Raw genomic sequence first — 13,082 nt, forward strand, 5'->3', positions numbered from 1 at the left:
TTGGGACCCTTCTGTGTGGAGTTTGCATGTTCTCCCCGTGTGAGCGTGGGTTTTCTCCGGGTACTCCGGTTTCCTCCCACAGTCCAAAGACATGCAGGTTAGGTTAATTGTGGACTCTAAAATTGCCCGTAGGTGTGAATGTGAGCGTGAATGGTTGTCTGTCTCTATGTGTCAGCCCTGCGATGGACTGGCGACCTGTCCAGGGTGTACCCTGCCTTCGCCCAATGTCGGCTGGGATCGGCTCCAGCCCCCCCGCGACCCCTAACGGGATAAGCGGTTGCAGATGGATGGATGGATGAATAAACATCAATAATAAACGGGGCACCACCCTGGAATCAGGGACCAATGACCAAAACGTTAATATAGTCTCATTATATATGCTAAACTATCAATTTGGAACGTTGATTAATAATTAAATTAATAACTATAACCAAAATAGATAGTAAAGGTTGAAGGATATCGGAGTTCTTGACATAGCAGAGGTTGGCAGTATTCACTCTTGTGCAACATTAAAGAGACCAGCATGTATATTCCACAATCATTTATTTACAAGATAATAAAGGTTCAAAACACAATATTAATCTAACTAAAAAACTAAACTAAACAAACCAAACACAGTGTGTGTGTGTGTGTGTGTGTGTGTGTGTGCGTGTGTGTGTGTGTGTGTGTGTGTGAGAGAGAGAGAGAGGGGGGGGGGGGGGAAACAAGATGGCGTCTTGTTTCAAAATGTCTGTATGGCCTACAAACAAAATGGCGAGCACTGTAAAACTACAAAGATGGCGGAATCAAAGATGGCGGAATCAAAGATGGCCATCAGCATGTCATCACATGACCTCTTTGTTCTAGGACAGAGAGGGGGGTGATGTGGGGGTTAAGATTATCTGAAGCTGTATGTTTATGTTTAACTAATTCACAGTTTCTGTATGTGATCTTAATGTGTGTTAGATATGCAGTGGGTTAGAAAAGATGGTTAGTTTGCATGCAAGACCTTGTCTATGTAAAGCATAAACTAAACACATCAGATGTGGCGAAGCCAGTTACCCAAAAATCAAATACAGATAAATCAACACAGTGAAACTCAATGAATAACATTAAACCAAATCAATACAAGTACTTTCTAGAAATCAAAGTTGGACAGTCTTGCTCAGCCATGTGCGATTGCTAATGCTAAGGCCCAGTACGTTACCAATCCATGGAAGAACCGGTTTTGTGATTCCATGTGTTGAAGTTGTGGTTCCAAGTCAAAGATGTCGTCTTTGCTGTTAGTTTGGTGCTAACTTCTTTGCTTGATAGCTTGAAGTTAGCTGGTGGAAAGGGCAGAGCACTCGCGTCGTCTGCCGTTTGGTTCCTTGGTTGCAATGGCTGTTTCCTAACAGGCCATTGATCAGAACCAGAACTGTTTTGCAAGTTCTGGACTTGAGAGCCGTTCACCTCAACCAGGTCAGCCTGGGTTGAGGAGATGAAGAGCAGAGAGAGCGCAGCAGCTCACCTCTGGCACGTCAGGAGAGATGAGCAGATGAGAAGAAAGAGGAGGAACAAAGGACATTCCTCTGGTTTTGTTCTGGCTGAATTTCACACCTCTGGGTGAAATGTTACTGTAGCCAATGAGGACTAAGCTGAGTCCTGTGGTCAAGGAGAGCATACCTCCAGGATTCTGGGAGACAGTTCACTGTGTCTGCCACCCGAAATGGCAGGTCCCTACAATAACGAGATGATAACGTTTCTCGCTGCGGAACCCTGTCACTTCACAAGACTCGGGAAACCTCTGTTGGTCTGGAGGAGTTGCAGCAGTTATTTCTGCACAAACGTCCACTGAACATTCACTAGATATTCTCAGAGCTACTAACTCTTCTGCAGTGTGGAGTGAGCGTCTAGAGGTGGAGAGAGTATGCAAGAACGCGCGCGCGCTGTCTAGTGAAGGCAGGCAGAGGAGGAGAGACTGCGGCCACACGCGAGCGCGCAAATGCGAGCACGCATGTGTCCCGACCCGGTACATTTATACGCTTAAAAAGTTACAAACAGTCCCTTTAATAAATGAAGGTTGATCGCTGTCATGTCCCTTCAGTCTTCCCCCCATCCAACATAGTGGCCGGATATTGCTTATCCAGACATCTCTGCATATCTGATTGAATCCCCTTAGGCTAAGTGTTGCCTGTATATAGCCAACGTGGTTACAGCTAACTTTTGGCCTTTCAGTGACAAACATGACCCACACGTTAAAAACACCTTATTTCGAACTGTTGTGGGAGGTAACACATCCTCTGATTTACCAGGAACCAATGATGGCGGCTGTTAAAGAGCTGCTTTTGGAAACACTGGAAGATCTGGGAGAGGAAGAGTTAAAGACCTTCAAATGGTTCCTACAGCAGGCTGAAATCCTGGAAGACTTCCCAGCCATCCAAAGGAGTCGTCTGGAGAAGGCTGACAGGCTGGATACACTGGACCTGATAGTGAAGACCTACAATGAACAATCCGTGGAGGTGACCAAGAAAGTGTTGAAAAAGATCAACAGGAATGACCTGGTGCAGAGTTTGTCCAACATCGGCTCAGGACCCAAACGTAAGTCATCACATCTGCAATGTGACAGAAATTAAGTCCTGGTTTGTATAAAATGAAGGTCTTGGGAGATACTTGTTTCTTTCTTTATTTGTCAGAAATTGTGCATGATGTTGGAGGAATTTCAGAGAGCAGAGAAGCATCTTCTGCTTCTCTTCCTCCCCGTCCCACCAGCAGCAGTCAGACTAAAGGTAAAGGTCCTCTCATTTTCCACCCCTGGATGTCTTTTTAATCAGCCTGCTTATTTAGTTAAAGGTGCTAAATGCGAGATTGATGGTGACGGCTGAGGCGGCGGCTCACAGCTAACGGTGCTAACAGCGCTATCAGTGAAAATAAAACGGCAACAGTGCCGACAGAGCTAACAGTGTTAACTTGGGGGAACGCATAGACTGTAGCTGGGCTATATAAGAATTGGACGTAGTCATGAAAATCATGCTATATTGAAGAAGACTTGAAACTAGTTATTGAGACCATAAACTCGACGGGAGCGAGTAACGTTATCGACTCCTGCCCAAGCAGGAAAAGTGAACAATGTTTGGTTTGTCCGTTCTGGGCTACTGTAGTAACATGGAGGTGCAACATGGCGGACTCCCTATGTAGATATGAAAGGCTCATTCTAAGGCAACAAAAACACAACAGTTCTTATTTTCAGGGCCTTCATTACAGTTTGGGGCCGTCAGTGAACGTCTGTTGGCCTAGTTTTTGCGGTGTGTCCCGCACCGTCGGCTCTAGTCTGCCCCTGTCTGATGTTTTTTTGGCCGATTCAGCATGTTGAATCGGCGGTGGTGCCCATCAGTGAGAGAAGTCGCTCTGATTGGCTGTTCAGATTAAAAGAAATCAGTGCATGAGGAGTTAGGGAAGCAAGCAAACGCTGCTTTGTTTCATGTACATATAACAACGGCATGTAAATCCACCGTCCTCGGCCTTGTGGTTTCCCTTTTTTAATGAAGAATACAGACTACCGCCCCCTGCTGGTGTGGAGAGTTATTTCCTCTCACGCAGGGGCAGAACAAAGGACGGCTAACTGGCTGTCGGCTGTAGTCTTTGCGGTGTGTTCAAGTACAACTTGTCGGCCAAGACACAGGCGACATGAGGTGACGCAACAGCCAGCTTTCATCACCGCTAGTTCTTTGATGTCAGTTTGGTGTGTCTGGGCCTTTATATACAGTCTGCCTGACCTACTGCCTAATTTGGACTCCTGTCTTTAACCGCTCCCAGCCTGGTCAAGTTCGCCTTCTTTTGTTTGCCCTCCTGTCTGTAAGTCTATCCATACCCTTGCCACAATAAAACACTGAAATCGTCCTGCTTGCTCGACTGTCTGCATTTGAGTCCTTCCCCCATTGCCACTGTCCCCCCTCCCATGTGACAGAATCTGTTTGTGGATATACTGATTGACACTTTGTTTTTACTATATGTTAATTTGTTCTGCATAGATTTGCTGGAGCCAGAACCTGACCCTCCAGAACTCATTGATTTAAACCAGCGCACACTCCAATCACACCTCCAGAACAGGTTTATGTGTGCCCAAGAAGGGTGGTCAGAAAGGATGGATAAAAAACACCTAGATGACATCTACATAGAGCTCTACATCACATATGGGAGCGGTGCAAACATCAATATGCAGCATGAAGTCAGGCAGGTTGAGATGGCATCAAGAGAACCGGGGGGAACAGAACAAGCAGTCCAACCCAGTGATATTTTCACACACCCCTCTGGAAAAAACACACCCGTAAGAACAGTGCTGACCACTGGGATTGCAGGAATCGGCAAAACATTCCTTGTACACAAATTCATCCTGGACTGGGCTGAAGGAAGAGCCAATCAAGATGTGCATCTCACGTTCCCTTTCACCTTCCGCCAGCTGAATTTACTGAAGGGCAGAAGGTTTCGTTTGGCAGAGTTCATTCACGAATGTATCCGGGAAACTAAAGACATCAGCGAAGAGGATCTTAATGATGTCTTCACAAAAATACAGGCGTCAGGAAACACCAACTACGACAAGAGTAAATTCAAACTTCTGTTTGTGCTTGATGGGCTGGACGAAAGCCGCCTTCAGCTCGACTTCACTGCTGACAAACATCCCACTATTGATGTGAAACAGGCAGTTGGAGTAGAAGTCCTGGTGACTAGCCTCATCAAGGGAGAACTGCTCCCCTCTGCTCGCCTCTGGATAACCACACGGCCGGCAGCAGCCAATCAGATCCCTTTTGACTTTGTTGACATCATGACCGAGGTGAGAGGGTTCACTGATCCACAGAAGGAGGAGTACTTCAGGAAAAGATTCAGAGATGAGGAGCTGTGCGGCAGAATCCTCTCCCACGTCAAGACATCACGAAGCCTCCACATCATGTGCCACATCCCAGTCTTTTGCTGGATCACCGCTACAGTTCTGGAGGATGTGTTGAAAACCAGTGACAAAGTAGAGCTGCCCAAGACCCTGACTGAGTTGTACATAGAATTCTTGGTGTTTCAGATCAGACAGACGAAAGAGAAGTATGGCACACAGAAGTGTATTCAGTACATTCATTCGCTTGCAAAACTTGCTTTTCACCAACTGGAAAAGGGGAACCTGATCTTCTATGAAAAAGATCTCAAAGAGAGTGGCATTGATTTCAACGAAGCCTCAGTGTACTCAGGAGTCTTCACGCAGGTCTTTAAAAAGGAGCGCCGCTGGAAGAAGGGCAAGGATGAGGATAAGATGTTCAGCTTTGTCCATCTGAGTATTCACGAGTTCTTGGCTGCTGTTTATGTGGTGCAGTCACTCATTAACAAAAACAAAAATGTAATGGGGCAACAACTACTCAAGTTCCAAAGTGTGCAGATGCTTTTTAGCAAACCGTCTATAGCGGAGGTCCAAAGAATAGCTATTGACAAGGCCTTAAAGAGTCCAGATGGACATCTGGACTTGTTCCTCCGCTTCCTGCTGGGTCTCTCCTTAGAGACCAGTCAGGATAGCATACAAGGCCTGCTGAAACAGACAATAAGTACTTCAGAGGCCAATCAGGAAACAGTGCAGTACATCAAGGAAAAGATCCGGGAGAATCCGTCTCCAGAGAGATGCATCAACCTGTTCCACTGTCTGAATGAGCTCAATGATCATTCTCTAGTGGAAGAGATCCAGCAGAGCCTGAGTTCAGGAAGTCTCTCCACAGACAAACTCTCTCCGGCTCAGTGGTCAGCTCTGATCTTCATCTTACTGTCATCAGGAAAAGACCTGGACGTGTTTGACCTCAGGAAGTACTCTGCTTCAGAGGAAGGTCTCTTGAGGCTGCTGCCGGTGGTCAAGAATTCTAGTGTGTTCTTGTAGGTGTATAGACAACACTTTATAAAATGTTATGAAATTAATTTCTGAGAGAAGATAGTGATTTTCCAAATTTATTTTATCACTCTTTAGACCTGTGATCAGAGTTCACATTGTCAGCTAATGGACCTTTCTCACAGCAGACATTTTGACTTGTCTTTGCAGGAAAATTACAGGTGCAACACATTTCATTAACAATGGCTCAGTTCCATTACGTGTCCTAATAAACTATGACGGTGAGCCAGCATCATAGAGAGAACTGAATACAGCGTTGGAGGCAGGCGCCCGTTCATTCCGATGAGAGTTGCTCAGTTGCACATCAAGCCAAAATGGTCCGACTGTCGAGTGATAAAGTACCCGGATCATCCAGCGATATTCCGCAGCCATTGGGCCCATAGAGCAGGCGCAGTAGCGTTTCCTTTAACTCCCCCTCCCAGCCCTCGCTCCAGCCTCGGTCTGGGTCTCATTCACATGAACGGAGGAAGAGAAATAACTAATAACCTAATGATTTAAATAAGGGCTATTCAAGTGTTCATACTGGGCAGTTGATTTACCTAAAAAAAAAATATCCGCTGATTTATGGATGTCTCTTTCCCAATATAAGTCTATGGGAAAAAGTATTTTTGGACCCAATGGCATCACGTGACGGACTGAAGATGTAGTACCGCTATTTGGCCACTATGAAAACTTGCTTCAAAGCCTGGCGCTCTTCTTGTGGCTTGGCCAGCATGCACCATACCAGGACCCTGGAACTAGCTCGTGAATGGAATGCAGTTGATTTTAATGTTTTCATTTGCACCTGTGCTTTTCCTGCTGTATGAAGGACACGGTAATCGCAAGTATTTTCGCGTGAAATAAGAATGTCGTTCTTGCCTTTGGCATGTCATGTGTACGCCATGTAGTCTGTATTGACTGCAATATAAACTCATCTGCGTAAATATGCCACGCTCAGAGCTAGGGACGTAGAATAAAAAGTGAGAAAGACCGCTTATGGTGGGCAGTAGGGGAGGTGGATGGGTCCAACAAACACAGGGCACTTCACCTGGAGACTAGTGTTCGAGACCGGTGTTTGTGTCCCAAAGTGTTGTTGAGTTAGTTTGAAGTTATGTTAGTGACATTTTTCTATACTTCCGTTATGTTGATTCCGTACATATTTCACTTATTTGACATACTTACTTTAAGCGCAACCATGACATTTTTCCTAATCCTAAATGGTTTTGTTGCCTAAACTGTGGCTGTTACCGTAGTTTTGTAGCATGGCATAAAAGTGACACGCAAAAGAGGTGTACAAATGAATTGTGAAAAGGATAAAATACGTTTTCATGACGTGCTGAATGTGTTTGTATTGTGGTTTGTTATATCTGTCACTATTTCTCCTTTAGCCTGAGTAGCTGTAACTTGTCAGAGAGAAGCTGTGAAGCACTGTCCTCGGTTCTCAGCTCCCAGTCCTCCACTCTGAGAGAGCTGAACCTGAGTAACAACGAGCTGCAGGATTCTGGTGTGAAGCTGCTTTCTGGTGGACTGGAGAGTCCACACTGTAAGCTGGAAACTTTCGGGTCAGCTCACCTCAATTTTATAACCATTTGTAATTCACTTTTACATGTTTTATGTTTGTGCATGTGTATGTTTTTCAAGCCAAGCTTATTGTGAGATAATTTTGTTTCTGATTCTTAATCAGGCTGAGTGGCTGCAAACTGACCTGGAGAAGCTGTGAAGCTCTGACCTCAGCTCTCAGCTCCCAGTCCTCCGGTCTGAGAGAATTGGACCTGAGTAACAATGACCTGCGGGATTCGGGAGTGAAGACACTCTCTGCTGGACTGATGAGTCCAAGCTGTAAACTGGAAACACTTAGGTTAACATTCATGAAATTGCACAGTTTGACTGAGTTTTAAATCAGGTTGGAAATGTTAAAATATGTTATGAGGAAAGAGGGTATGGAGGAATTCATTTATCTGATACACTGTAACTTGAAGAACATGTATTATGAGTGAACTGTAGTTTTTTTGGATTCCCCATTATGCACTGATATTCCAACACAGTCTCACGGCAGTTTGTGAAAATAGTCATGAAATTTAAACTATTTGATTCGTGTACACAGACAAAAATTTTCCTTTTTTTTCGTGATGTCCAGCACGACTACCAACAACATATTTTTTTGTGCTGTTTCCTACGAATGTCCAGCAACACGTGACACACGTGTCAATTTCCGCTCCAGTCTTATCAAAAGAAAACTACTTGGTTAGGTTTAGGAAAAGATCGTGGTAAGGGTTAAACTTACTCCGGAAGTGCCATAACTGAAGTACGGAAGTTACGTGACAAATAAATCAACTTTGACTTCTGGTTTCAAACCGGACACACCAGTCTCCTGTGCGAAAGTCCTGTGTTTTTTGCTGTTCGCCACTCTTTATACTTCCCGGTTCACAATTACGTGGATTACAAATGAATGCATTTTGTGTTGACCATCATGAAAAAAATGTGTACGCGAATCAATATATTCAATTTTGTGACTTTTCACAAACTGCTTTAAGACTGGGCTGTCTATTAATGTGATCAAACAGGAGAAAACAATGTCTGCCAGTTTAAAAAGTTGTTCAGACCTGGACCACATGGGTATACTATTTGGGGTAGAACTCAGCATCCAGGACAATACAGTATGAGTGAAGCAGAGAGAGATGACTGGTTGCTCTGTGTACCCAACTGTGGATCACAAACGTGTTGGGTGCTCTTGGAAAACGGGGGAAAAACAGGATAAATACGAAGGCAATCCAGGCACTCCAAAATCTTAGGACAAGTGACAGCATGGAAATAATTATTAAAAAACCTTTATGATCGTGGTTAAATCATTAAAAAAAGCCAACATACTACGGCCAATGTAGGTATAGAGTGCTACAAGAAGGAGTCCTAAAACCCGGAAATGAGTTAGCATTTTAGCACTTCGCTTCCCTCATCTGGAAGTCAATGGGTTTTTAGTAAGATGCCTGAAATAAGGTCTGTGGTTTACACAAGCTTACAAGATGTCAACGTTTTGTTCTCTGACATAAAATACATCAGTAAATACCACACTCGTGAATTGCTAACAAATGGCTAAATGAGACTATTAAACGTCATCACGCCGACTCGTCCTCCTTTACAGCCTCGTTGTGTTAACTCGTGCTCATGCGACCGTGGTGTAGTTCATTTATAGCCTAACGTTAGATTTGTACTTCTGGCGATTGCGTTCACGCTTTAAAAATCATAACAGTGGTGTTCATTTGTGGGGATTATCTTGCTGAACAAAACGTGTAAGTATCATAAACGTGCGTTTTGCCATCCAAAACCCAGCGGAACAATCCCATTGGCTTTTTGTCGAGGGAACCAGGGAGATGCTAACTTCCTGGTTGGCCTACAAAAATACGTCATACCTGGATTATGTATTCATCAGGGCATTTAACTATATGAGTGAAACTGAATTTTATATCTAAACTTTTCTTTTATGTTTTTCAAATTTCTTTTTTATTCCAAATTCTTCAGGTTGAATGTGTGTAACCTGTCAGAGAGAAGCTGTGAAGCTCTGTCCTCGGTTCTCAGCTCCCAGTCCTCCAGTCTGAGAGAGCTGAACCTGAGTAACAACGACCTGCAGGATTCTGGAGTGAAGCTGCTCTCTGGTGGACTACAGAGTCCACGCTGTAGACTGGAAACCCTCAGGTCAGGAATCCTCACTTTGACAATACTGCCGTTTGGTAAGTTCCCCTACGCATTGGAAACCTACGCACAGAGGCACCCTTTAGCAACAGTATGTGACGAACTGGGTGTTCAACTAACTCCAATGTAAACCCACCCACGGCAGTATTTTGGACAGTCGGAGCAAGTGACGTAGTATTAATAGCGTGAGAGTCCGTACAGGGCGGGCGGGAGTAGTGGTGGAGGGGTCAAACAAACACAAGGCTTTCAACCAGGTGACCAGTGTTTGTGTCCCGTTTGAAACTAAAATGAATGTTGACTTATTTTGTCACGTGAGTCGGTAGTCAGTGAAGATAACGTCAACCACGACCATTTCCTAACCCTACCTAAGTGTTTCCTAACCATACCTAAGTGGTTGTGTTGCCTAAACCCAACTTCCTGTGAAAACTGAAGTTTATTTTGAAAGGACACTATGCATGTAACGAGCGGATATTGTCACGCCGTCCTCGGTCCGTCCAAAAGCAACGCAAGAGGGTTATCCCGTGCGTCGGTCTCTGATGCCGAGGGGCACTGACCAAGCGACGGTATTTCACGAGTTGGGAGTGAGAATGTGTTGGTTTGTCCTTGTTGCCTCCAGCCTCCTTCAGGACCTGCTGAAGTGACCAAATACAAGTAGAAAGAAGATTATGGAGCAGTGGTTGCTGTTTGTTTTTCTAAAACATTTTAACACCACACATACAAAGTGCTTTGTAGTAAGACCGTGGCCCTCTCTCATGTCTGTGCAGGTTGTCGGGCTGCCTGGTCACAGAGGAAGGCTGTGCTTCTTTGGCCTCAGCTCTGAGCTCTAACCCGTCCCATCTGAGAGAGCTGGACCTGAGCTACAATCATCCAGGAGACCCAGGAGTGAAGCTTTTGTCTGCTGGATTGGAGGATCCACTGTGGAGACTGGACACGCTCAGGTAGAGCTTTGAACTAAACCCATTTTCTCAGTCACACTGATGAGCTGATAAGTATTGTCTCCATATTTAACAAGGTTATGACTGATATTGCTTGTAAAAAGAAAATACAACAGTCTGGTTTTGTTTATTTCTCCAGAGTGGACCATATCGGAATGTGCTGGTTGAAATGTGGTCTGAGGAAGTGTAAGTGTGTATCTTTTCATAATAAGTCCTGTGCATTCGATAATGGACAGAGTTTTGTGTGAATGCTAATCTATGATATCTTTGGGTCTGTTAGGGCTGTCACTCTTTATTCAATGTTTGAATGTGGGAAAATAGTGGGAACAACATAAAACACTCTGTGACACCAAATTAAACAGAAATTTGATTTCTCAAATTACCTATGATAATTTATAGAATGATACATGAAATAGAAACCCCTGTACAATGTGATGTAATGATAAGAATATATTTACATTGTATAATGTTTTCTGCTTCCAACACAAAGTTCAAAGTTCAAAATGTACACTTGCTGTCTAATATATCCCAGGTGTCATTGTAACGAGATAATCAATGTTATTCACTTAACCTCTCAGTGGTGTTAATGTTATGGCTGATATATCTATATATAGGTCAATTCTATAATAATAATTCTATTCTATCTTTCATGGTGTCAGAAAAACAGCCGTTTTCAGCTTTGTGATGATGCTTTTTCCAGCTGATCCAAGAGGATTTTTTAAATAGTTTATTTAGCTGAAGAAGTTGGAGCAATTTCTCAATCACATCAAGGAACACTTCATCCTTCAGTTTATCACAAACGTTCAACATCAACACATCTAGAGATACCTGGTTTTCACTGGACAGTAAGGGGATGAGTGGATGTAGTGGAGTAAAAAGTAGCTGCAAAATAAAACCCTGAGATGTGTAGTTGTATAAAGTTGCATAAGATAGATACTCAAGTAAGTACCTCAAATTTGTACTGAAGTACAGTACTCGAGTAAATATACTTTCATTCCACTATTGTCCTTCTGTAATGAAGTTCTGTAAGATCTGAGCTAATCACACAGACAAAGTGCTTTGGTTAAACAGCGCACTAGAATTTCTGTTGATACAGAGCGGAGCTAAACATTGTTATCCTGCTAACCGGACCCAGTTTATCTCATCCCTGTTGTCTTCTGCCAACCGCTTCAGCTGCAGAACAGTCCCACATCTAACATAAGAAAAGCAGTTTGGTCTCGACACCAAAGATGGAAAAATCATGGATAAAGATGATTTCTTGTTCTCTCCATCAGATGCTTGTGAAGTCACCCTGGACCCAAACACAGCAAACAGATACCTGGTTTTGTCTAAAGACAACAGAACGGTGACACTGGTGAGAGAGAAGCAGCCATATCCTGATCACCCAGAGAGATCCTACCAATGGAAGCAGCTGCTGTGTACAAATGGTCTGACTGGCCGCTGTTACTGGGAGGTGGAGAGGAAAGGGTGGGTATATGTAGGAGTGACTTACAGAAGAAACAGTGCTGACTGCTGCCTCGGGCTCAATGACACGTCTTGGAGCGTGTGCTGCTCTCTGGGCCGGTACTCTGCCTTTACCAATAACAGATTGACACCCATATGTACAACCACCTCTGTTTCTGACAGAGTAGCGGTGTATCTGGACTGGCCTGCCGGCACTCTGTCCTTCTACAAAGTCTCCTCTGACACGCTGGTCCACCTCCACACCTTCCACTGCACATTCACTGAACCCGTCTATCCTGCGTTTGGGTTTGAGTATCTGAGAGGCACAGTGTCTCTGTGTCAGCTGAAGGAGGGAGAATCACCTCCGGTAGACAAACTCGGTTGCTGAAATAAGGCCGTACAACATCACGCACACAAATAAAACTTATATGTTTATGTTACAATATGTATTTTCATGTCACAATACAAATCTCAATGTCAGTGTCTTAATGTACTTGCATGGAGGGAAATTAACAGTAACATAACTTGTACAGTATCTGTATATTATGATTGACCGATTAAAATATCTGTCCTATGAACCTTTTTTTTATTTTTTTTATTGGGTTTCTTTAACACTTTTATTTTTTGTCAACCTAAGCAATTTCAGTTTTCAAATGCACTGTAAAAACTCTAACTTGTATTTGTTGGCATAAAAAAGCGTTTCAAGTTGTTAAGACTTTGAAATATACGTTATTAATATTTGAATCAAAAATATAAGTCAATCCAGCAAACCAGACTTTAAGTTGGCGTCAAAACCATTAAGTGAGTTCATAATACTTATATCTCTCAGTTGTGAACACAGACTGTAGGTTGCGAGTCAACACAAGGGGCGAAAGTTCAGGTAACTCTCGTGTCTTTGTTGTGAATGGAGGGAAAGACAACTGAAGGAGTTGACGCTTGAAGTACTCCGCCCCCCAATCTGTCTGTCTGCACCGGAGCTCCAGGCTGACTCCACACAGGTAAGTTTAACTTATTTTTCGTTTGATATAGTTGAAATTGTGTCATATTTGTATTCAGAGTTATATGGTGTGATACATTAACAGATACGGTAGACATTACCATGACAACAGTTCACTTAAACACTAGTAACATTAGCTTCATTAGCGACAGCTAGCTGCTAGCTGATG

The 13,082-nt window shown here is 43.7% G+C and overlaps 1 protein-coding gene across 1 annotated transcript in view; it reads left to right on the forward strand.

Annotated features, from left to right (window-relative positions):
- LOC141781435 (uncharacterized) overlaps positions 1 to 12,481 on the forward strand; it is a 33,612-nt gene extending 21,131 nt beyond the window's left edge. Inside the window, exons 11-19 of the mRNA XM_074657203.1 lie at positions 2,274 to 2,559; positions 2,655 to 2,747; positions 3,990 to 5,859; positions 7,240 to 7,413; positions 7,536 to 7,709; positions 9,368 to 9,541; positions 10,303 to 10,476; positions 10,613 to 10,659; positions 11,748 to 12,481. Of these exons, the coding sequence (XP_074513304.1) occupies positions 2,274 to 2,559; positions 2,655 to 2,747; positions 3,990 to 5,859; positions 7,240 to 7,413; positions 7,536 to 7,709; positions 9,368 to 9,541; positions 10,303 to 10,476; positions 10,613 to 10,659; positions 11,748 to 12,304 (3,549 nt within the window). The 3' untranslated portion in view covers positions 12,305 to 12,481. The remainder of the gene's footprint in view (positions 1 to 2,273; positions 2,560 to 2,654; positions 2,748 to 3,989; positions 5,860 to 7,239; positions 7,414 to 7,535; positions 7,710 to 9,367; positions 9,542 to 10,302; positions 10,477 to 10,612; positions 10,660 to 11,747) is intronic.
- Positions 12,482 to 13,082: the final 601 nt, after the last annotated feature.

This window comes from Sebastes fasciatus, chromosome 13 (genome assembly GCF_043250625.1).
Source record: "Sebastes fasciatus isolate fSebFas1 chromosome 13, fSebFas1.pri, whole genome shotgun sequence".
NCBI lineage: Eukaryota > Metazoa > Chordata > Actinopteri > Perciformes > Sebastidae > Sebastes > Sebastes fasciatus.